The 20,939-nt window shown below is 55.6% G+C and overlaps 14 protein-coding genes across 14 annotated transcripts; 10 read left to right on the top strand and 4 right to left on the bottom strand.

Annotated features, from left to right (window-relative positions):
* Positions 1 to 220: 220 nt before the first annotated feature.
* Positions 221 to 2,077, top strand: BDY17DRAFT_251636 (uncharacterized protein; the record flags this gene model as incomplete). The annotated part of the gene is made up of 3 exons (XM_033731190.1): positions 221 to 498; positions 551 to 1,292; positions 1,343 to 2,077. The coding sequence occupies 3 exons, from the start codon at positions 221 to 223 to the stop codon at positions 2,075 to 2,077; spliced, it is 1,755 nt and encodes a 584-aa protein (XP_033588873.1).
* Positions 2,078 to 2,168: 91 nt separating this feature from the next.
* On the top strand, positions 2,169 to 2,971 carry BDY17DRAFT_157814 (uncharacterized protein). Its single transcript, XM_033729676.1, has one exon. The coding sequence runs from the start codon at positions 2,259 to 2,261 to the stop codon at positions 2,886 to 2,888; it is 630 nt and encodes a 209-aa protein (XP_033588872.1). The 5' UTR covers positions 2,169 to 2,258; the 3' UTR covers positions 2,889 to 2,971.
* On the top strand, positions 2,903 to 3,984 carry BDY17DRAFT_157876 (uncharacterized protein). The gene has a single exon (XM_033729677.1). It carries the CDS (start codon positions 3,054 to 3,056, stop codon positions 3,720 to 3,722), a length of 669 nt encoding a protein of 222 aa, XP_033588871.1. The 5' UTR covers positions 2,903 to 3,053; the 3' UTR covers positions 3,723 to 3,984.
* Positions 3,985 to 4,176: 192 nt separating this feature from the next.
* On the bottom strand, positions 4,177 to 4,950 carry BDY17DRAFT_346407 (uncharacterized protein; the record flags this gene model as incomplete). The annotated part of the gene is made up of 1 exon (XM_033738101.1): positions 4,177 to 4,950. Exon 1 carries the CDS (start codon positions 4,888 to 4,890, stop codon positions 4,177 to 4,179), a length of 714 nt encoding a protein of 237 aa, XP_033588870.1. The 5' UTR covers positions 4,891 to 4,950.
* Positions 4,951 to 5,242: 292 nt separating this feature from the next.
* BDY17DRAFT_157749 (uncharacterized protein) lies at positions 5,243 to 7,447 on the bottom strand. Its single transcript, XM_033729675.1, has 2 exons — positions 7,153 to 7,447; positions 5,243 to 7,100 (listed from the first exon to the last, which is right to left on the bottom strand). Exon 2 carries the CDS (start codon positions 7,036 to 7,038, stop codon positions 5,425 to 5,427), a length of 1,614 nt encoding a protein of 537 aa, XP_033588869.1. The 5' UTR covers positions 7,039 to 7,100; positions 7,153 to 7,447; the 3' UTR covers positions 5,243 to 5,424.
* A 358-nt stretch (positions 7,448 to 7,805) lies between these two features.
* On the top strand, positions 7,806 to 8,420 carry BDY17DRAFT_251694 (glyoxalase bleomycin resistance protein dioxygenase; the record flags this gene model as incomplete). The annotated part of the gene is made up of 1 exon (XM_033731194.1): positions 7,806 to 8,420. One exon carries the CDS (start codon positions 7,806 to 7,808, stop codon positions 8,418 to 8,420), a length of 615 nt encoding a protein of 204 aa, XP_033588868.1.
* A 193-nt stretch (positions 8,421 to 8,613) lies between these two features.
* BDY17DRAFT_157724 (uncharacterized protein) lies at positions 8,614 to 9,907 on the top strand. Its single transcript, XM_033729674.1, has 3 exons — positions 8,614 to 8,998; positions 9,051 to 9,836; positions 9,899 to 9,907. The coding sequence occupies exons 1-2, from the start codon at positions 8,807 to 8,809 to the stop codon at positions 9,702 to 9,704; spliced, it is 846 nt and encodes a 281-aa protein (XP_033588867.1). The 5' UTR covers positions 8,614 to 8,806; the 3' UTR covers positions 9,705 to 9,836; positions 9,899 to 9,907.
* Positions 9,908 to 10,473: 566 nt separating this feature from the next.
* On the top strand, positions 10,474 to 10,827 carry BDY17DRAFT_310816 (uncharacterized protein; the record flags this gene model as incomplete). The annotated part of the gene is made up of 1 exon (XM_033735480.1): positions 10,474 to 10,827. The coding sequence occupies one exon, from the start codon at positions 10,474 to 10,476 to the stop codon at positions 10,825 to 10,827; it is 354 nt and encodes a 117-aa protein (XP_033588866.1).
* A 697-nt stretch (positions 10,828 to 11,524) lies between these two features.
* On the top strand, positions 11,525 to 12,626 carry BDY17DRAFT_298287 (uncharacterized protein). Its single transcript, XM_033733719.1, has one exon. It carries the CDS (start codon positions 11,627 to 11,629, stop codon positions 12,503 to 12,505), a length of 879 nt encoding a protein of 292 aa, XP_033588865.1. The 5' UTR covers positions 11,525 to 11,626; the 3' UTR covers positions 12,506 to 12,626.
* Positions 12,627 to 12,828: 202 nt separating this feature from the next.
* BDY17DRAFT_251444 (uncharacterized protein) lies at positions 12,829 to 13,808 on the top strand (the record flags this gene model as incomplete). Its single annotated transcript, XM_033731172.1, has 2 exons — positions 12,829 to 13,111; positions 13,171 to 13,808. 2 exons carry the CDS (start codon positions 12,829 to 12,831, stop codon positions 13,806 to 13,808), a joined length of 921 nt encoding a protein of 306 aa, XP_033588864.1.
* A 541-nt stretch (positions 13,809 to 14,349) lies between these two features.
* Positions 14,350 to 16,656, top strand: BDY17DRAFT_324588 (uncharacterized protein; the record flags this gene model as incomplete). The annotated part of the gene is made up of 1 exon (XM_033737220.1): positions 14,350 to 16,656. The coding sequence occupies one exon, from the start codon at positions 14,350 to 14,352 to the stop codon at positions 16,654 to 16,656; it is 2,307 nt and encodes a 768-aa protein (XP_033588863.1).
* Positions 16,657 to 16,683: 27 nt separating this feature from the next.
* BDY17DRAFT_324587 (uncharacterized protein) lies at positions 16,684 to 17,109 on the bottom strand (the record flags this gene model as incomplete). The annotated part of the gene is made up of 1 exon (XM_033737219.1): positions 16,684 to 17,109. One exon carries the CDS (start codon positions 17,107 to 17,109, stop codon positions 16,684 to 16,686), a length of 426 nt encoding a protein of 141 aa, XP_033588862.1.
* Positions 17,110 to 17,386: 277 nt separating this feature from the next.
* On the top strand, positions 17,387 to 18,658 carry BDY17DRAFT_251945 (D-amino-acid oxidase; the record flags this gene model as incomplete). The annotated part of the gene is made up of 4 exons (XM_033731210.1): positions 17,387 to 17,550; positions 17,621 to 17,724; positions 17,787 to 17,890; positions 17,945 to 18,658. 4 exons carry the CDS (start codon positions 17,387 to 17,389, stop codon positions 18,656 to 18,658), a joined length of 1,086 nt encoding a protein of 361 aa, XP_033588861.1.
* A 420-nt stretch (positions 18,659 to 19,078) lies between these two features.
* BDY17DRAFT_324585 (uncharacterized protein) lies at positions 19,079 to 19,670 on the bottom strand (the record flags this gene model as incomplete). The annotated part of the gene is made up of 2 exons (XM_033737218.1): positions 19,079 to 19,109; positions 19,168 to 19,670. 2 exons carry the CDS (start codon positions 19,668 to 19,670, stop codon positions 19,079 to 19,081), a joined length of 534 nt encoding a protein of 177 aa, XP_033588860.1.
* Positions 19,671 to 20,939: the final 1,269 nt, after the last annotated feature.

The following is a 20,939-nucleotide window of genomic DNA, read 5'->3' as shown; positions in this document are numbered from 1 at the left end:
TGATGCTTTGCTTCTACACGTCTCTCCTCGTCAATAGACTATCGTCACGAAAGAAGAGCGCTCGAGCGGCAGGGCTGAGGCAGCAGCCTCGGCAACCCACCCCCACCAGCCGAGATCCACCCTGTGCCTGTGTCCTGTCAGCAGTAGAAGGCAGTCAGCATCATCTCCATCCTTCCTTTCCAACATCCATCGCCAGTAAACCACAGCAACTGCAGTCAAGATGGAACCCGTGCCATCAGCTAACACCGCACCTAGCAACACGAAAGAAGTCCTGAACGGCGAAGTGCTAATCAGCGCCGACACCGCTCCAAATGGGGCCAACGGCGCGGTCCACGAGCCCAGGAGCGATGCCAACGCCAACGTGCCAAACGATGTCATTCAGTGCGATTGCCTGATAGTCGGCGCGGGCTTCAGTGGCATCACTGCGATTCACCGCTTCCGACAGCTCGGTCTGAAGGTCAAGTGCTTTGAATCGGGAGGGGATTTCGGTGGCGTGTGGTATGTTCATCTTTCAGAGTGCTGACTGCTAGCCTGTCACTCATCTATGCAGGTACTGGAATCGTTATCCCGGTGCTCGCGTTGACTCCGAGGCGCCGTTCTACCAGCTCAATATCCCCGAAGTGTATCGGCATTGGCACTTCAACCAGCGCTTTTCGGACCACAAGGAACTGAGACAGTACATGGCCCATATCGACAAGACGCTGGATCTCAGGAAGGACACTTTTTTCAATGCGAGGGTCGTTGACGCTTCTTGGGATCAACAGGCTAACCTCTGGACGATCAAAACTACCGCTGGACATATCGCCCAAGCTAAATATCTCATGTTGACCTCTGGTTTGCTTCATCGTACATATACTCCGGACTTCCCCGGCTTGGAGAATTACAAGGGTGAGATTCACCATTCCAGTGCATGGCCAGAAGACTTCAGCGCCAAAGGCAAGAAAGTCGCCATCATCGGCGCCGGTGCAACGGCCGTGCAGATTACGCAAGAACTCGGCAAGGAAGCGGATGAGCTGACGGTGTTCCTGCGCCGCCCGAGCTACTGCCTGGCCATGAAGCAGCGTACGTGGACGGAAGAGGAGCAGCATACGCTCAAAGCTTTCTACCCTGCCATGTTCAAGGCTGGGCGGGACTCCGCGGCGGGCTTTCCCTCGGCTCGACAAGAAGTCGGTGTGGGCGACGTCTCTACGGAGGAGAGGGAAGCCCTATTTGAAGATCTCTGGCGCAGGGGAGGGTTCAACTTCGCAATCTCCAATTACAACAACGTCGCTCTCGACAAAGATGCAAACAAAGTGAGCTCCTGCCATTTTCCGACGCCCTATGCTCGTTCTAATATCACCAGGTTGTCTACGACTTCTGGCGACGCAAAGTGTGCGAACGACTCACCGATCCCGCCAAGCAAAAGATCATGGCCCCCGAAATCGCCCCCTACTATTTCGGCACGAAGAGAACGCCTCTCGAGCAAGATTACTACGAAGTCCTGAACCAACCCAACGTCTCCATCCACGAACTCGGCAAAGCGCCGCTAAAGTCCTTCACCGAGAAAGGTCTGCTCATGGACGACGGTACGGAGTACGACGTGGATGCAGTCGCACTCGCCACCGGATTTGACAGCTACAGCGGCTCCCTCACCGCCATGGGCCTGAAGGACAAAAACGGCACCGAGCTGGCGCAATCCTGGAAGGAAAACGGCATCTCCACCTACCTGGGCATCATGATGGCCGGCTTTCCCAATCTCTTCATGGCATACACCCCGCACGCACCCACCGCGCTCTCCAACGGGCCCACAATCATCGAGGCGCAGGTGGAGACCGTCGCTGCTATCATCGCCAAATTGCAAGCGGAGAATGGGAAGACCATCGAGCCTCAGCATGCCGCGGAGGAGGCTTGGAAACAGGAGATTGATACTATGAGCAAGTACACGCTCATTCCGTACACCGATAGCTGGTGGAACGGGGCGAATATTCCCGGGAAAGCACGCCAGAACATGATCTACGTCGGCGGGATCAATACTTACGAGCAGCGCATGAAAGACGCCATTGCTGGATGGACGGGCTTCGACGTCGCTACAGCTTAGATGAGGTGTGTCATAGACAAGGGTACTGATCTTACAATAGAAATCTCCGATCGATGGCGTGGTGTAATACGTGTTCGCCATGTGCGACAATGTCCGCAAGTTGCCTGGCTTGCTCCAACGGGAAGAAGCTGCATGTGCACAATCACTCATCGCAATCATCCCAGCAGGTGAATGAACGCGAATGAACCGCGCATGCACGGCGCTTGATCAGCTTAAGGAAGCCAACGTGACCTATTGGTTTGATTTCCTGAGGCGGAGATATTACTGGGTGCTCTGTCTGAGCGCTGAAGTGCGAGGATATGGCGTACACTCCTGGGTTGTCATTGGCACTATGCTGTCAGTGTCTCTGTATCTCGTGCAACGTGTGATGATGGCGTCGAAAGATGCGGTTTGCCGCTGCACCCGACCAGCCGATGTCATCTCGCAGCACGCGCACACCTTGCTCGATCGGGAGCGGCGTGCATGCGCCCCGTCAAACCTTTCCTCCATCCTGCATCCACTGCCGACACAATGGACAAGCATTGCCAGCCGCCTGTCACACAAGCTTTCCGGTGAAACGTCTCCAAGTCTGCATTACACGACATATCTTGTTCAAAACAATACCTCTGCGGTCAAATCCGCACCCAGCATCCATTCCGCTCTTCGCCCTCGCGGAATCAATCTCTCCCGCGTGATTAACTCCAACGGCCACCTGCAGCCCAAGTCTCATCGTGCATTCGATCAGTCCAATCGGCATCGGGGAATTCTGCTAGGCCAGCGGGTGCGACTTGCGACGTGGCCCGTCTTCCTGCGAATCCCGCAGGCAAACTAGACCGCTTGTCTGCAGCGAGCGTGGTTTGCTTTGCGCCCTTTGCTATGCAGTATGACGCCCCAGGGGACGGCGGGCGTGAATTGATAAGTGCGAAGAGTACTTGACATCGCATCGCAAAATTTTCATCAGAACTGGACCAGGAGAATCCACTTACTGTGAAGGAAGATGTATACATCCGAGCGCCGGTCAAAATACTCCTCTCAAAGACCGCGCACTCGCGCTCCACCCGCCGGCTCCTCGGTCTCCGGCACTTCAACTTCCACTCTGCAAGACAAACACAACGTCCATTTCGCCGCCGCTCCATCCCTCGCTCCATCTGACAGTATCTCGCGCGCGCCCCGCTCTTCACGCCATGACACTTCCGCCAGCACTTCGCGCCGTTACAACAATGCCACCCGCGTGACCCGATACGACTATTCCGGGGAAGTGAAGCAGTCCCGCTCTCGCACGTCTGGTGCTTCCTCGCAGACTGGCTCTGGATCTGGCGCGCCGCTTACGGAGAACAACCTCGAGCGACTGAATCAAAGCGATGCCCCATCGGTGTCCAGTGCTTCGCGCAGAGAGCCTCGCAGCAGGACACGGGAAACATACCGGCAAGTGGACGAGTCGCGATACGAGCAGAAGTCGAAACGCACCTACGCCACGCAGGCCAGACAGACTGGTTCTACAACTGGAGCCTCACGCCAGGACGACACGAGTCCGCAAGCGGGGGCCTCGATTGAGATCACGTCAAGCGCTTGGGAGAGGCGCATTCACGTTGTCACGCGCCGCTGGCCGGATGGAAGGGAGGAGACGGAGAGAGAAGTCATGGTTGTGAGGCCGACGGCTGCTTGACGAGGGAATGCGTCTCGTTGTGGGCTGCGGAGTTGTGAGCATTGTCATTTAGCTAGGCTTGCTATTGGTCTTTATCGGCGCTGCATCTTGCACTGCATGCGTTTTGGTGGAACGTAGAGCTATGGTGCTCCTGGCTCGGCGTCTGTACGTTCCTTCTTCCGGGCTTGTCCGGCTGTGGCGTCAAGCGCGGGGACAAGATAACTTTATCTCAACCCGCAGCCTGGTCTTCTGATCTTTCCACCTTTCTCTGAGGAGTAAGTCACGCCGACTCCCTTTAGACAGTTGCTGCGAGGCCGAAAGTGATTCAATGATCACTTAGCTGTTGGTCGGTATTGGCAATGGAATGCAGAGACAAACAACTGTGTCATTGCGGCAATACTAACATCTATCTACAAGGCAAGACTTCGGCACCTCATCGAATCCGAACCGTCACCGCGATCGCATGTCCGTCCTACTACTCTGAACCGTTGTTCACAGACCACGAATAGTACGCGGCAGCCCCCATAGAGAAGCAGCTCCCCTTAGTGCCAATGGTGAAGTCGTATTGACCGATCGGATTCTGGTCGGAGTCGTAAAACTGCATAGTCTGCAGGAGTCCATGCCCGACTCCACCGCACGTCCCTCCGCCGAGGTACACGTAGCCATCGTATGGGCCCGGATCAAAGGAACATCCCGACGACGTGGTGAGCAGATCGCCGTCCGTGGGCGCAAAATAGGCTTCGGCTCCACCACACGAACTGTCCCCGTGCTCAAAACGGACCGTGTAAGGGTCGCCGGTCGACGAACACGGCCCGATAGGTGGACACGCACCCGGAGGGCTAGCTCCACGGCCGAGGATGCGCGAGTTGAACGGTTTGGAGACGCTGCCGCGCTTGTTCGCCGGGGGCGCTAGGCTCTGCGAATCGTCGGCGTATTTGCCCTCGCCGACGCAGGCGCCGCCTTTGCCGTCGCTCTGGCAGAACTTGAGGAATTGCTGTTGGATCGGCGGGCCGTCGGGCAGGTCGCAGTTGTTGTTCTTGTCGATGTACCCGCCCTGCTGCGAGAAGTTGACGCAGGTGTCGCCGGTCGCTTCGATGTTGTTGCCGTTTTCGTCGTTGCAGGAGCAGATGAAGCCGTTGTAGGCGCTGGCGAGGCCGACGAGGGCCAGGTACTTAATGACAGAAGGCATCGTGAAGAGGGTGTTTTGAATGATTGTTGTGGAGAAGAGGGAGTCGAGGCTGTCTTTGGTGAATATTCTTCCTCCAACTTGCCACTTCGACCCGGTTTATATATGCCGCGCCCCTCGTTACGACGCCTTTCTGTTCACCGCAGTTCGAAGGCTATTCCGACCCATTCCGCCAATCCACACGCACGTCTCTGCCTACGCCTCTCCTCCTTGACGTCAATCCAACACGATATCACCCTACGGTTTCACTGGAGATCTTCGGGGGACAGGCAAATCTGCGTTCCGCGAGAGTGATCGACAAGTTCTCATCTTAAGCGACGGAAGTTCGAACAACGTAGTCGGCTTTGAATACGCTTAGATCAGCGCAGTTCGCCCGGTGCTATGTCATTGTATCCATACCTGATCGCGCGACGAACGGGTGAAGTTGATGTTACCCGAATTGGGTGGTCTTACTTGAAATGGCAGCTCCTGCCTAAAACAGCTAGCTAACTGGCAGCGTAGAACGTAGGAACGGAACGGAAACTCCTATGACTTGCATTATTGATAAAACTCGACCGCTCCGATGTAGAAAGAAGTCTTCTGCTTTCGCGACAGATCGAATCCAGCGCGCGGTTTCTGAGTATTGGGTTCTTCAATCGCGCTCCACACGAGCTCGAGTTTCCGCGGGTGCCAATCCTCATGCCAAAACCATTCCTTGAGCAATCCCGAGAGCTCCTCGCGTGTGAAAACTCCAACCGAGGCGAGAGTGCGTTGGAGTGTCTGAATTACAGCCCCATCCACGCTTGTCTCCAAGAAGAAAGCAACGACAGTGGCCAGACACCAGACCAGCGAGCGAACATCTGCCGCCCCTTTCCACGTCGCGACGAGGTCCTCTGCAGAAGCCTGGGCGATCAATTCGCAGGCTCGATTGAGCACGGCTTGACGGCTGTGGCTGGACACGGGTGCCCAGTGGCGGCTGATAATCCAGACGTGGAGCTGGATTGCGAGGAGAATCAATTCCGCGTAATTGTTGAGTCGAACTGCCTCTGTGTCCGTAGTGGTGGCAAGCTCCCGGTCATATTGGCGCATGCCAGCGTGGAGGACGCGAAGCCGATACTCCAAGTCATATAGAAGGCCGTAAAGAGGGTACTGCATTTCTTGCGCCGGAGACCAGGCGTGGTAGAGGTGGTGCAGCTTGAGAAAGACGCAGTGCATCTCGACCTCGTCGAAGAGTGCGGAGCAAGGAACCAAAGCCGACTTCCGAGATGCGCGTTCATGCAGCATCTTCAATTCCTCCTCGCTGCAGAGGCGCGGTAATTGATGCCTGTAAGCTGACGGAATAAAGTGGTCGAGCACAGGCGGCCTCGCCTGAATGAGGGAGAAGCGAAGATCCACCCAGACCATGTAGAGCCAGCCTTGCTTGGAGTGTTCAAAGTGTCGGGCGAGGTCGAAAGCTCGCAGGGCATGCAGATGCGTCGCGCTGGTCTCCATGTCGCCTTCAAGCAATGCAACGTATGCTAAGACACCGACAGCAACTAGCACAAGAGGCTCGGACTCCAAGTGCTCGCCGTGTTCGTCGACGCTGTCTTTGATCCGTCGAATCAACGACACTTGCTGGGCGACATAGTGATCCGCGTGGCCCGTGAGCTGGGCCCGCTTCCTCCACGCGTAGAGCTTCAAGATTTCGAGGAAAAAGTTGCTTTGGCGAGCAATGTCCCAGGCTGCCGTGGCCCAGTGATACTGCGCCACCTCAAAAGCCGGCGAGGGCTCGTCACCGCAGTAGAACCACCACTTTGCGACTTCTTCTTGCCGTTGGAAGCTGTTGAGACTTTTGATGAGCGGAGCGCAAGCCTCAGCATGTCCACTCTGGAACAAGAAGGCTGTGTGTATTGGAAGGTGTTGCTTGTTGACGACAGCGCCATCTCTTGGAGGTTTCGGAGAATTGCCCTTGCGATGAGCCGTTCGCGTCCTTCGAGCGGCGCCAAACACGGAAGGGGCTTTGATGGCAGGCTTCTCATCTTCGAATATGATCTCTCCACTGTGATAGCTGTTGGTTGTGACGTGACCGCCCATGACATGTCGGCTTAGGAGAGGCCGGACAGTTCGACTCGGGCGCCCGGTCGCTCCATTGCACTCGATGAATAGGAGCCGCTCGTTCGAACTTTTGGACATCTCGTCTACTCGCTCTTCTACCTAGATCCACGCAGTAGCGTAAGGCGCATGCCGTCGAGGCGCTGAACAGTTCATTAGTTGCAGTCCTGCTTGCAAGCAATCTTGGCGACCTACCTCGTCGACACAAGCGATGTTCATATATCCCAGAATGAGCCCGGCGGTCCGTTTAATGGAGGAAACATTCTCTGAACGTCAGAGGCATGAAATGTAGTCTTCCCATCTTCGAAGGAGAAGGCGAAGAGTGGGCGGCTAACTACTTTGGGCAGGGGCTACCGCTTTAGGTAGGTGATTTTCGTGATTGCCGTTCAGCTGCAAGTATAGCCGGCGTAATGATCGCTGCGAGGCCGTCTCCGATGAACCTGTTCCTGTGATGCATCGTGTTTGTATGGCGCAAGTCAATGATCTTCGGAACGGAAGTCAGCTTTCCGGACGTGATTTGATAATATAGGGTAAGGCCTCCTGGATTGTCCCGGATGCGGTGTGGGGCAAAGTGTGGTGCTCACGTTGAAATGGCAAAAGAGTGTGTGTTGACGAGCGCAATAGTCTATTTGACCATAGCCCTAGGGTTCGGAGTGTCGATGTCAGCGGAAAATCGTGGAAACGGTCGTATGGAAGTGTGGCCAAGGAAGTGAGGTGGGATCTCACGTAAGTTCAAATGTTCCAATCTCACAGACTACCCCGCGTACGTAAGCTCGAAAGATGCCTCTCAAGAATGTGCTATATGCACCGTGGAACCATCACCCTGACCTACTCGAACCTGAGTCAAAATGGTGTCCGACAAGACGACAAATGGCACGTTTGACGATTTCGATGCGCCAGCGCAAAAAGTCCTCAGTCCGTCGACTCTGGCCCACGTCGTCCTCCGCACGGCCAACTTCCAGCCCATGATCGACTTCTACACGAACTTCCTAGGCGGCAAGATCGTGCACGCCAACGACTTCATCGCATTCATCACCTACGACGAAGAGCACCATCGTATCGCCCTCATCAACGTCCCCGGCACCGGACCGAAGCAGCCCAAAAGCAGTGGGCTGGAGCATATCGCCTTCACTTTTCCCACGCTGCACGCCCTGCTACTTGCGTACCGGCAGAGGAAGCAAAAGGGCATCGAGCCCGTCTGGACAGTCAATCACGGTCCTACTACTAGTCTCTACTACTTTGATCCCGATCGGAATATGCTGGAGACGCAGGTCGATAATTTCGACTCGGTCGAGGACGCAAATGCCTTTATGAGCAGCCCCTACTTTGCGGAGAACCCCATTGGAACTGACGTCGATCCAGAGGATATTATCAGTAGGCTGAAGAAGGGTGAAAGCGAGGCTTCCATCAAGAAGCGTGTAGAGATTGGCGCGCGAGGGGTTCCGGATTTCGATGCGATGTAGCGTAGCTTTATGAAGTTGTCGAAACGACTGTTCTTTCTGTTGATTGCTTGTGCTATCGATGCTGCCTGGAGTCATTTCATTGAGAGGTCGCAGAGTGCGTAACTGTCTTGGCGGTAATGTTATTGCTCGAGGTGGATTGCGTGTCGGCGTACGTCAAATTCAGGCAGCATTGACTGCCGCCTTACCATCTCGCTGGCTCATGCAGACATAAAAGACCAACAACGAATCCACTGAATCGCCAAACATTCTCACTCAACTCTGATCATCATGCCAGCTCAAATTCTTCTCTGCGGGCAGTCGAGGAGCGGCAGTAGGTGCAACCCACACGGTTCGCCTTTCGTCAGGAGCGTTGCTGACAAACATTGGCGGGCCACCTGCTGGAACGCATGCTCTCCCACCAAACCACAGTGCAATTCGTCGACCATCTTTTCTCCTCTGGCCGATGGACCCAATTGCAATGGCTGCAAAGCGAACACCTCGAAGACGGCATGGCGCCGGATGCTCGCGCCTTCTACGACGGGGAGAACCAAAAGGGCGTGGAGCAGTGGAAGGGCGCGCTCCAAGAAGCACAGCACAAGGCTCGTTGTCATCAATAGACACACCTGCACGCATCTCTAATCCCCGCCGTAGGACCAAATCCTCATGCTCCATTTCCATCCCTTCTTTCCGGTGCCAGCTGAAACAATCCTCCGTTACATCAACTACGCCAACCACAAAACCGCGCCCCCCAGTCCAGAGAACTTCTCCATGGTCCCAGACGATCTTCTCCTGACCCCCGGCACCGTTCCGATCCTGAACATCCGCCACCCCAAACTCGTCGTCCCTTCTACTTGGCGTACGTTGAACAAAATGGGGCTCCCACACGGCGCAGGCCGCCCGAACTTCCTGATCGTCACGTCCCATATCTGGAGTCGAGCGTTGTACGACTACTTCCTCTCCAAGGGCATTGAACCTCTCGTCGTAGACGCAGACGACTTCATGACGAGCGAGGAATTTGTACGGCATCTATGCTCAAAGGCCGGACTCGATCCCGATCAAGCTTACTTTTCGTGGCCTACGGACGGCGACAAGGACAAGCACCACCCGATGTATTACGCTTCACAAAGCACGCTTCTCAACTCGGCGGGCCCGAATGCTGCTCTTGCTGCGAAAAATAAAGACCTGGCGAAAGAAGAAGCCGAGTGGGCAACGGAGTTTGGTGACGATCTGCCTCTTGTCAGGGAGATGGTTGAGCTGGCGATGCCGCATTATGAGTACCTCCACGAACGACGACTCAGATTGTAGCCTAGGGAGATACAAAAGCAAAGCCGTGAAGACGGCCAAGTGCCAAATGGCCGAAGTGCACCCTACGTACATCGAATGCGCATATAGTGTTCTGGGAGGCACCGATCGCTCTACAAACACCCAAGCTCTACAGTACCTTTATCTTGAAGTTCGACTTCGGCGAGGTCTACATTCTGACTTAAAGGATCAAACAGCTCCACGATGTTGATGTCCTCGAGTACGATGAAGCGCGGACCGCCTTCGTGTTGAAGGAAGACTACACGGGGGAGCTTAGGCGCCATCGCAAGCACAACGACTACAAAGAGTGCCCTGCATGTGGGTCCTTTCACAGACCCAAAATCCTCATGGCACATCTTATCGATTACCATGGCCTGTACGTGCCCCGAGACAGTTGGCACCTGAAGAAGTTCCCCGCGTACGCAGCGAAATTCAAGTATGTTGGGAGCACTATACCCGCTCAACTGCTTGTGCCTACAACACCAGAGCCACCGACATCGATCGTCGTCGTTTAGCGATCCAGCAATCGTGCCACCTCATTGAATCTCAAGGCACTGCTCACTCCAGGGGGGTTGAAGGAGAGTTCAGATGGATCAGTTGAGAGACTGAAGCATGCCATGGGGTGGACAGTTGACATCAGCACGCGCGGAGTCTACTACGAACACATCAAATCCAACCTCTTCCTCGCCCGGACGGAAAATCAGATCCAGGAACTGAACAAGCGATTCAAGTACCGCCTGGACTGGCAGGAGACTTTTGTCCCGCACTCGCCATGAAACTGGAGAAAATGATCAGAGACGGAGGGGACAGGCTAGCCATCCTTTGTCATTGGGACAACCTGACCACCAACTGGGACCTCTTCGTGGAGTTCGTCAGCAACCTTCCCGATTTGATGTTCTACCTACAATCGAGAAATCGAGCCTACCGAATCGAGCGGGACGGGCAAGCCCAACAACAGCTACTCCCTCGCTCAAACACCCCGGAATACTCACTAATCTACGTCAACACATCCGAGTTGAAGAAGGGGCCCCGGCCCGAGGTCTACGGCGACGGCGGTCCAGACTTGACGACCGATCGAGGACGCTGGCAGTTTTTGCGAATGGTTATGCGGGACACTGAGGCCTGAGAGACGGGTACGAGGAACACGCGTGGCACCGGACGGCTGGCCGACGCCGATGTGAAGCGCGAACGAAAGAAACGCCAGTAGACCGATCGGGCCGAGCAGTCAACTTCGACACGTCAGGCAATTGTCATGGAGGCACAACAACCGAGCGGACACGGGGACTTTTCAATGCGGTGGGTATTGTCTCGTGTTGTACCGGGTGGGTGAAGCCGGCGAGGCTGCCTGGACATATGGACCGTGGGCAGTTTTACCTAGTACTCGTATCAGACAGCCGCGACTATATATGTCTGCCTTGCAATATCCATCAAGCCTCATCGTCACTGTCATCGCCGCCCTCGTTTCCCTCGCTCTGCAACGCGTATTTCGGCGCAGACCAATCTATCAGCTGCCCACAACCATCAGCTCGCTCGAAGCAGCGAAAGCTGAACGATGAAGTGCCGACGCTGGAGCCGCTTGAAGGGCATTGCTGCGCCGGATGTGTAAATCTGCTGCACATGGCCGAAGTGTATCGACTGGGTGGGCTTTTTTGTGTGATAATGGAATCGTCAATGTTCTGTTTCAGCATGCGGCTAAGTTGGAAATGAGGCAGCGTGGTGGCACACGTCAGGCAGCTGCGTCTCTGCCTGACGGGCTTGCGCCGCCGCTCCGGCCGGCTTCCACGGTTGGCTATGACCCTCACTCTCCTTGCCTTGGCCTTGCGAGATACCTAACTTCTTTGATTTCAACATATCCAAGCGTATAAATGACCAGTCTCAACTACAATTGAGGGCGAGAGAACGCGCAGCGACCAAAGCACGCCGCCATGCCCCCTAAGAAGCGCCAAAAGAACAAACCGTCCAGTGCGCCAGCCAATGAAGCAGATGACACTGCGCACTCAGTATTGGGCGGCCTACGCGATCCCACCCTCAACTCTCGCGTTACTGGAGACGAAACAAAAAATGAAGACGGAGTGAGCAGCTTTAAAATCCCTTTCGGAGAGAAAGAAATCGTGTGCGAAGCTCGAGGCTCGCCGTCTAAGTCTGCGCTGATCTTCACCCATGGAGCTGGAGGCGGAATCGCCAACCCGGCGATGCAGGAATGGGTCGCTGGCTGGGCCACGGAATCAAGTGTGATCAGTTTCCAAGGCACCATGAATCTCAAGTCACGAGTCAAGACGTTTCATGCGGTTATCGAGCATTCGCAGGGTGCTACGGCGTTGGGCGGACGAAGTATGGGTGCTCGAGCAGCGGTGATGACTGCGAATGAACTGGAGGAGAAGCCGAAAGCGCTCGTGCTGGTCAGCTATCCATTGACTGGGGGAAAGGGAGGCGATCAGCGACAACCTGAGACGAGGGAAGATATCTTAACGGACCTGCCGGACACCGTCGATGTCCTTTTCGTGTATGGATCCGAGGACACAATGTGCGATGGTCAATTATTGCAGGAGGTTACTGAGCGGATGACGGCTCGATCATGGCTTCTGGAAATCAAAGGGGCTGATCATGGTACGAGTCTGAAGAAGAAGGCAGGTGTTCAGCCTATCCGGGATAAGGCTGGATCTGTTGCAGCCAAATGGCTGAAGGACCGCGATGCTGTCAAGCGATACTGCGCAATTGAATGGGATGATGAGAACGCAAGGGTGGATGTCGAGGAGTGGAAGAAGAAGCAGTCGCCGGCGACAAAGAAACGCAAAAGGCGATGAGCAGGTTTTCATCGGAAGCTTCTGGTATTCAACGCCATCTGACCAAGCATAAATCTGTGTATGAGTCGCGGTGAGGATAGCAAGATAGCCTTGTCATTCCCCGGCGGATCTTTTAAAGGGCCTTTTCCGTTCCCTTTGATGAAATTGTCGGCGTCATGTCGCTCCGAAGCGATGACCAATCACGCCGCTGCCTTCGTTCTTGGAACGAGATCTGTGCCTTCCCTACAGGTACATAAATGCATCGCTCTTTCCTCTCATCCACGGTCACATCAATCTTTCTTGCTAAGAATTACATAAAATAATCAGTTTCTTACTCTTTCATGATGGCCAAGGCAATCCTTATTACTGGTGCGACTGGAAAGCAGGGCGGATCTGTCGTCAACGCATTGCTCAAACAAAACGCTGCCGTTGAGATCCTTGCCCTCACCCGAGACGCAGACTCGACCTCAGCGCAACGCTTTGCAAAGAAATCACCTCACATCAAGCTGGTCGTTGGGGATTTGAATGATTGCAACGCCGTTTTCGAGAGCGCCAAAAAGGTATCCTCCGCACCCATCTGGGGTGTCTTCAGCGTGCAGGTAAGCGTATTCCAACCGATCAATGGCTGTAATGCGATACTTATCAGTACTCACAGACTCCGCCCATGGGATTCGGCGCTCCAGCAGATGGAGAGGAGCGGCAGGGCAACGGACTGATCGACGCCGCAATCAAGAACAACGTGCAGCACTTTGTCTACTCCTCCGTGGATCGCGGTGGCGCCAACTCGGACCTCAGTCCCACCAACATCCCTCACTTCATCAGCAAGCACAACATCGAGAAGCACCTTTTCGCCACGACGGAGAACTCCACCATGGCATGGACCGTTCTCCGGCCCGTTGCTTTCTTCGAGAATCTGGCTCCGGGCTTCTTTGGCAAAGTCTTTTCTACCAGCTTCGAGATGTCGTTGAAGAAGGATCAAAAGCTGCAACTCATCGCGACAAGCGATATCGGGTACTTTGCTGCGCAAGCATTTACGAAACCGGACGAATTCGCCGGCCAGAAGCTCTCGATTGCTGGTGATGAGTTGACCTTCAGCCAGTTCAAGTCCATCTTCGAGGAGACCACCAAGCAAACCTTGCCGACGACTTATTGGTTCTTGGCTAGCATCCTCCACTGGGCGGTCAAGGAGCTCGGGTACATGTTCAAGTGGTTTGGGGATGTTGGTTACGGCGCCGACATTGCAAAACTGCGCGCAATGAATCCGGACTTGAAGGACTTCAAGACGTGGCTGAAAGAGGACAGCCAGTTTCAGCCATCGACATGAGGGGGGTCATATCTAAGCAATGGCTTAACCTGAAGAAGGGCAGGGGCAGTCTCTCATTCTGAATGCCGTACCAATGACGACCGCCGCCTTTCGCGCTGGCCAGGGTTTTTGGGGTAAGGTGACCGTGTCAAGGCGCCTCGTTGCATCACTCACGATAAGTGCCTTGGCATGTTGCGACCGGCATCTGGTATCGTTGCGAAAGATGTGGATGGTTCAATATCATATCATACTACCTCAGCCTTGATCCGATCATCCGATGTGGCGATCGACGACGCTGCGCAAGCCGCCGAGCTGAACAACGAACCTTTTTCGATTGTCAGAAGCGTTCAAAAGAGACATCATGCACACCGATATGTTGACCGCCAGTCCCGTTTAATTGGCCGTTGCGCTGGCGTACATTAGACTAAAGCCCGACCTGCAGCTTGACGTGACGCAGCACGGACATGCCACTTCAGCCCCAGAAAGCGCCAGTCTGCCAGCTATAAGTCTAGCCGCGTCTCTAGCCATTCTGCCATGCACCAGCACGCATGTCTCCCCCGCCATGGATCTCGGTCGTCCGCAGCGTGGCGTACACGAGGATACGACGTCGCTGATCAAAGCGCATCGTAGTGAGGTGGGAGAGTATGAGCCTTCTCTTACATCACAATACGTCGACGAGGCTGGAGAAGATGGAGACCCTTATGGCCACACACGTGCGAAAGCCCAACCTTTGGAACGAAAATCTACGCTGACTGTTGCGCCAGGCCTCATTCCATTGCGACGCCTCTCATCAGCACCTTCGAAAGAAGTCGGCGAGTCCAGCACGACATCGTTCAAGTTCGAGCGACATATTCCCCGTGCCATGGCCAATACTCTGGGACCCTTGTTCGTTCTCGCGTACTTCCTCCTCGTCATCTATGAATACCTCCTTCGACCCGCCGTGCAAGGAGTGATTCTCTCACGCGCCATCAACGCCAATGTCGTCTTCTTCTTCTGGGTCATCCTATCCATCTTCATCCTCGACTGGGCCAAGTCAGCCATCGCAGGATTCGAGGCTGCTGCGCTGATGAAGCCACGTCTTGCCCCGTCCAGCGCAATCCATTTGAGCTGGCACCTGGAAAGGAACTGGGGCAGTATCGGCGGATGGTACAAAGCAGCGCTTTACTCCTTCAACTATTGGTCTGGAAAGATCGGCCGGAAATCCAATGCTCACTGGGATGGTCCTGGACTCCTTTGGTGCTACCTGGCACTCAGCAGTCTCTTGTTCTTCATCGCCGTCCCTCTGCTAGGTTTGACCATGAATCTCGCAGACGGGGTCCGCCTTTCCAGCGAAAACGTCGTGATTCTGGGACCGAATCAAAACACATTTGACGATCGAACGAATCTCGAAGTTGCAGATCTCGCACGCAACACCTGGCGACAAGGCTTGTCCACGAGCCCAGTGTATCCGACTGTCTTCTACGCTGCGGAAAACGGGAGTCAGTCTTTCAGCGACAGCTATTTCGACGATTTGATCCAGGAGATCTACATTGCCGACAACACCAGCATGCCGAGTCCGAATCGCAATGTGACGTACTTCTCCGGCCCACGAGTCGCCACACGCGCTCATGGAAATGCTTGGGGCTTGCTGTCGTCCATTAGCTGTGCACCAGCGAACATCTATACCGGCCTCGATCTGGTCAAAGTGACGAGCAAGTCGAACTGGTCCGCGCCGGGCATTTCCTCCGACACATTCAACAATCTGCCATTACTGTTTATCAACAGCTCTTGGTATTTTGACAGCACCCCGTTGGCAATCTATTTCAAGGATAGCTCGTTTGGTATCGATTTCGAGTATTTGGTGGCGATCTCGGACAGTGATTTCGATGTTGACAACGACCCGGGCAATCCAGAGTACGACGACACGTCTAAGCAGCCAATTCACGGAGCCTTCGAAATCGCAATCTGGCAAGCACAAGTGCCCGGATTCGACAGCAACCCGACGCTCGAGGCCATGGCCAAAAGTCCCTTTGTCGAGTCTTCCAATGGATCCCTGGGCTACGGAGTTCGATGTGAAGGTTCTTCTTCAACTGGCTTTGCCAATCTCGACGCCATGAAGCGGACGTTCTCCGACTTCACAAAGGCGCCGTCGCAACTCGCTGCGAAAGCAGAAGCTGCATCCAACAACAATTCCCCGCTCATCGAGTTTCCGGGCATCATGTCAATCAACTGGCTAGTCTTCACAGCGCTGACCAAAATCATCCCCGGTCTGGCCATCACACCTCCTAGCTGCGTTCCAAACGGCATCTCGCCCTCTTTCGATCCTACCTGCAATCTCTTCTACTCCGCGAACCTCGCGACGGGCGGAATCCCTTACCTCGCCAACATCACGAAAGACGGCTTCACGGGTCCTATCCTGCGGCAATCGGTCATCACTCCGGCGCGAATGACGCTGGCGGCGTACAAAATCTTCGGCCAGACTGCGGCGGCAATGATGGCTCAAGGGCCGGGGAACTGGACCACGGATGCACTGAAGGGAGTGGTGCCCGCAACGGATCTCGTGGCCGGACCGATTCCCTGGCAACTTGTGTTGGCTCTCCTCGTCGCGTGGGTGCTAGTAACGGCCGTCCCGCAGCTGTGGACATTCGCGGAGAAACGATGGTCAGCGACGTTGGATGCGTTTGAGCTCTTCCGCTTTGGCGCAGAGTATCGCGATGCAGTGCAGAGATTCGAGAGCAACGAAGCGCCTGAGAATAAAGTGCTTCGTCAATTGCCCGGCATGGTTGGAGATCTCGAGTCGACGAAGCGCAGAGGGTTCATAGGACTCAGCTGGCAGCCCGCAGACGCCGAGAAGGAGTACATGAACAACAGAGCCGAAGCGCGAAAGTAGTATCAAGATTGGCGAATAAATAACGGATCAAAAGCCATACCTCTCCCTCACACTCCCATCAATCTCCTCCAACCACTTCGCCTCCTCCCCGGGCTTAGGCAGCACCTTCCCAAACTCACTCGTCTTATCCGCATCCACAATATAAACCCACACAAAACTGCCCTCGATCCCCACCGCCGCCGCACACTCGGCCGTCATGCGCTCGCACAGCCGGTTCTTCTGCTCCTCCGTGCGGCCGGGGCGGATATCCCCTCGGATCCAAATCTGGTCGGCGGGCACGGGGCGCGCGTTGATGAACCAGTCGCCTGGAGGGATGGGGTTGAAGATGACTTGCACGAGGTATTGCGGGGCGCGGCCTTCCTGGGAGTGGATTTGGGTGATGGCTTGGACTATGTTGGTTTTTTGGGCGGGTTGCAGGCGGTTGGTGTGGTGCGTTACTACGTAGGTGGGCATTTTGTCGAAGATTTGCAGGGGGATGGTTTAAGTAAAATCCGGACGATCGCTTTTGTCGAATGTAGTTCGTCGGGTTAGAGTGTAGACGGCGGAAGGAAGTGAGGATGGATGTAACGTTGAAGTGTCGTCCATTGCCAATGCTTGCCCCCACTCGGCATTCAAGACTTCAGCTCCAACAACTCATTCCTACGCTTGGGTGATTGCCCGTCTATGTAGAAAATGCCGGTTAATATTGTGGTTGTTGGGTGAGTCAAGCTAAAACCCTCGTTCCACCGCCATGCACTTACCAACACTCGACTCCAGCGCAGGTGTGAGTGGTCTCACGACCGCCCTGCTCCTCTCCAAGCACAAAGACTACGCCGTGACGATCGTAGCCAAGCACGTGCCGGGTGACAGTGACATCGAATATGCCTCGCCATGGGCAGGCGCGAATTTCCTACCGTAAGTTGATTTGGCGGTGTTTCTGCCCATCTCTCGTCACGGAACTCGCATGCTGATGATGGCGAGATAGATTCAGCAAACCAAACACGCCTGCACAGCAGTATGAGAGAGATACTTGGCCGGAGCTGGAGCGGTTGGCTAGGCATGTTCCGGAGGCGGGGATTCATTTTCAGAGTACGTCCTTTCCCTTGGAGACGGCATTGATGACTGCCCGACGACTGATGTTGATGCAATAGATACCATCCTCTACCGCCGGGCCAAAGACAGCGGCACACCAACGGGAGAATGGATGGCCGATCTCGTGAGCCAAGATCCGTGGTTCAAAAACCTCGTTCCCAATGTACGCACCATGCCACCTACCTTTCCACCGACACTGCTGATATGACCCCTCCAGTTCCGCATACTCGACCAATCCACTCTACCCCCCGGCATCGACAGCGGCACATCCTTCACCTCCGTCTGCATGAACGTAGGCCTCTACCTCCCCTGGCTAACCTCACAATGCCTCCTCAACGGCGCAAAACTCCACCAAACAACCCTCGCGCACATCTCCGACGCCGCAACCCTCCACCACTCCAGCCGAAAAGCAGACATCATAATCAACTGCACAGGCCTGTCCTCCCTCCGCCTAGGCGGCGTGCAAGACCCCGCCCTGTACCCCGCGCGCGGCCAAATCGTCATCGTCCGCAACTCCGCCGGAGGGAATATGTACACCGTGTCCGGCACGGACGACGACCCGGCGGAAGCGATGTACATCATGCAGCGGCCGGGAGGCGGCACAGTGCTAGGCGGGTGTCTGCAAGCGGGGAACTGGGAGAGCCAGGCGGATGCGAATCTGGCGACGCGCATTATGAAGCGCTGCGTGGAGTATTGTCCCGGGTTGGTCGGGGAGGGGCAGGGGATTGAGGGGTTGAGTGTGGTGCGGCATGGGGTTGGACTGAGGCCTATGCGGACGGGGGGCATTCGGGTGGAGAGGAGCGTGGTCGGGGGTGTGGTGGTTGTGCATAATTATGGGCATGGGGGGTATGGGTATCAGACGAGTTATGGGTGTGCGGGAGCTGTTGAGAGGCTGGTGGAGGAGGCGGTGCTAGAGCGGGCGAGGCTGTGATGTTCGTCGAGTATCGGAGGCAGGGTCGACAGTCACGCCTCTACCATGGATGTACTCGAACGCAACGCGTCCAATGCTATTCCACGTACGCGACAGATGACTCCAAGCGCGTTGAGATGTTGAGACAGTTGTGAGAGGGTTGTGGGTATTAATAAAATAGAATTATAAGCTGTCCACAACAATCAACGACATATTGTATCTGCTGACGCGTGTCCGGGGGGTAGCGCGCACCCACCCGTAAGCAATATGTGCAGCTGGAAAAAGAGGTAACAAGAAGAGCCGGGCGTGCAACGTCGAGATGTAGGCAACCCTTCGATCGGGCGTCTCAAATCATCAGCCCTCCCCCACGCCAAAATGCAGATGGTCTGGTTTTGTCAAAAACGCCGTCTTTAAAGCAAGAAAAGGTCGATGAGGCGGCATCTAAGAGGTGCAGTTGGTGGGCTTGAAGACACTGTGGGAAAAGGCAGTCAGTATTTAGATAACAGACAAGCGAGAAGGAATGAACTCACCCCAAGTCGTAGAGCCATGCACCGCTGTTGAACTCCGAGTAGGAGGTCTGGATCTGCCACGGCTGGGTGGTGGACGAGGTGTTCTGCACAACCTCGAGCACAATCATGCCGGTGGTGTCCTCGGCCGGGGTCGTCGGGCCGCCGAGGTTGGTGCCCCTCCAGCGCAGCATGACGGTGTCGCAGTTGTTCCACAGGTTGAGGATCTGGAAGCCAATGGGCGCCTGGCCGCTCTGGCCCTTGATGAAGTCGGTGCGGTTGGTGAAGGTGGGGCCGGTCAGGCTGAGGGGCGCGGCGCAGCCGGAGTTGATGAGGGTGTTGACGCCGCTGGCCCAGTCGACGTAGTCTTCGGTCAGTGCGGCCTCGGCGAGCGGGATGCTGAAGGGCTGGTCGATGAGGGCCTGGAAGTTGTCGGCGACGAGCTGCGCTTCGGCGGTGGTCAGGCAGGCCTGGGCGTAGGCGCCGGCGGCGAGGAGGGAGACGGAGGCGAGGATTTGAGTGCGCATATTGGCGGTGTGTGGTTGGGTTTAGGAGGGGTGGAAAACGAGTGTGGTGGTGATGGTAGTACAGAGGGCGAAAGAGTGTGTTGTCTGTGTGTGTGTGAGATGGAGAGAGAGAGAGGAAAAGAGAGAGGAGACAAATGGAAGCGAGAGGAGATTGTTTTTGACCGTCTCCGCCGACCTTGCCCCTTATGGCATGGGTTTGATGAGCGGCGCATCCTTAGCACTGCAGGAACCGAAGTCAATCTTATTGCGGTGGTGGGTGGATGGGCGGGCGTGGCGAGGCGCTCTCGCCTGGCCTCTCGGCGGGCGAGTAATACATCTTGTTCTTCGCGGGTTGCATCAACGAACAACATACTCGAGCACAATGGCCATTGTCGTCTTGTCCACACCCATCATGCACGCTGCCGGCATTCACCACCCTGTCAAGTGTCGGGCGGGTGTCGGGTGAAACGCGTGATTGATAGGGGCAGGCACGAGCTAAGAATAGGCGTCCCGCCCCGCCCAGCCCAGGCCAATCAAGCAGAGTGGATCCCGCGTGCACGGATCACGGCACGAGCGACCATCCCCCAGCCTCCAGCCCATCATCAACACGAGCGCGCGCCCGTGATTTGCCGCCAATCTCGCGTGGGCTCCTAGCGGCGCAAGGCCCACCGTGCGTGGTCGAGAGGAGGATTCTTGCCCAGTCCGGCCGCCGGGCTACAGCTGCCTGCTGCACGTTACAGCTGTTAGGGTCCGACAGCGCATGTACGCAAATGTACGCGGGTTTGTGTACCTGCGTCGGGGAACCAGGGTTCCGATGATGACCAATGGATCATCCAATGTCATCAGCTCGGGTCTCATTCATTGTTGTTGTTTTTCTAGGCGTCCATGGCAGGTCTCGTCGCTTTTGTGTATCCTGCCTCTGCCTATGTGTACATGATCGTTACGCTGCGTGTGTAATGCCCTGCTCAGACAGTGCTGGCCTCCAACATCTGATATCCTCGAGTCCTCCTCTTCGCCGCCGACAGGAAAAAGCCGTCGGACAATCGTAGCGGCGACGCCTCGATGCGAACGCCCCTCCGCCACGCAACCAGCATAGCCGTGATGCCCATCGTCCCCAACGCAGCCAAAAGCACCATCCACAAGGACAGACCAAACGAAGCTGGCAGCTCAACAATTCCCGAATGCCGAAGCACGTTCCCGTCGGCGTCGAGCGCGGCCACAATGCACGCGCAGTAAGAGCTTCGTTCACCAGAGGACAACGCAATGGCCGTCTCGAAGCCCTCCTTCACC

Source organism: Neohortaea acidophila, assembly GCF_010093505.1.
Source record: "Neohortaea acidophila strain CBS 113389 unplaced genomic scaffold BDY17scaffold_6, whole genome shotgun sequence".
NCBI lineage: Eukaryota > Fungi > Ascomycota > Dothideomycetes > Mycosphaerellales > Teratosphaeriaceae > Neohortaea > Neohortaea acidophila.
The sequence above is the reverse complement of the archived record's forward strand: the minus strand, read 5'-3'. Positions and strand labels throughout refer to the sequence as shown.

Bases quoted from the DNA above. Each gene is read 5' to 3' on its own strand.
- BDY17DRAFT_157876 (XM_033729677.1), top strand. From the start codon at position 3,054: ATGTATACATCCGAGCGCCGGTCAAAATACTCCTCTCAAAGACCGCGC.
- BDY17DRAFT_157814 (XM_033729676.1), top strand. From the start codon at position 2,259: ATGAACCGCGCATGCACGGCGCTTGATCAGCTTAAGGAAGCCAACGTG.
- BDY17DRAFT_298287 (XM_033733719.1), top strand. From the start codon at position 11,627: ATGCCCCCTAAGAAGCGCCAAAAGAACAAACCGTCCAGTGCGCCAGCC.
- BDY17DRAFT_157724 (XM_033729674.1), top strand. From the start codon at position 8,807: ATGCTCTCCCACCAAACCACAGTGCAATTCGTCGACCATCTTTTCTCC. The intron at 8,999-9,050 runs GCTCGTTGTCAT...TCCCCGCCGTAG, and splicing joins TCCAAGAAGCACAGCACAAG to GACCAAATCCTCATGCTCCA.
- BDY17DRAFT_157749 (XM_033729675.1), bottom strand. From the start codon at position 7,038: ATGTCCAAAAGTTCGAACGAGCGGCTCCTATTCATCGAGTGCAATGGA.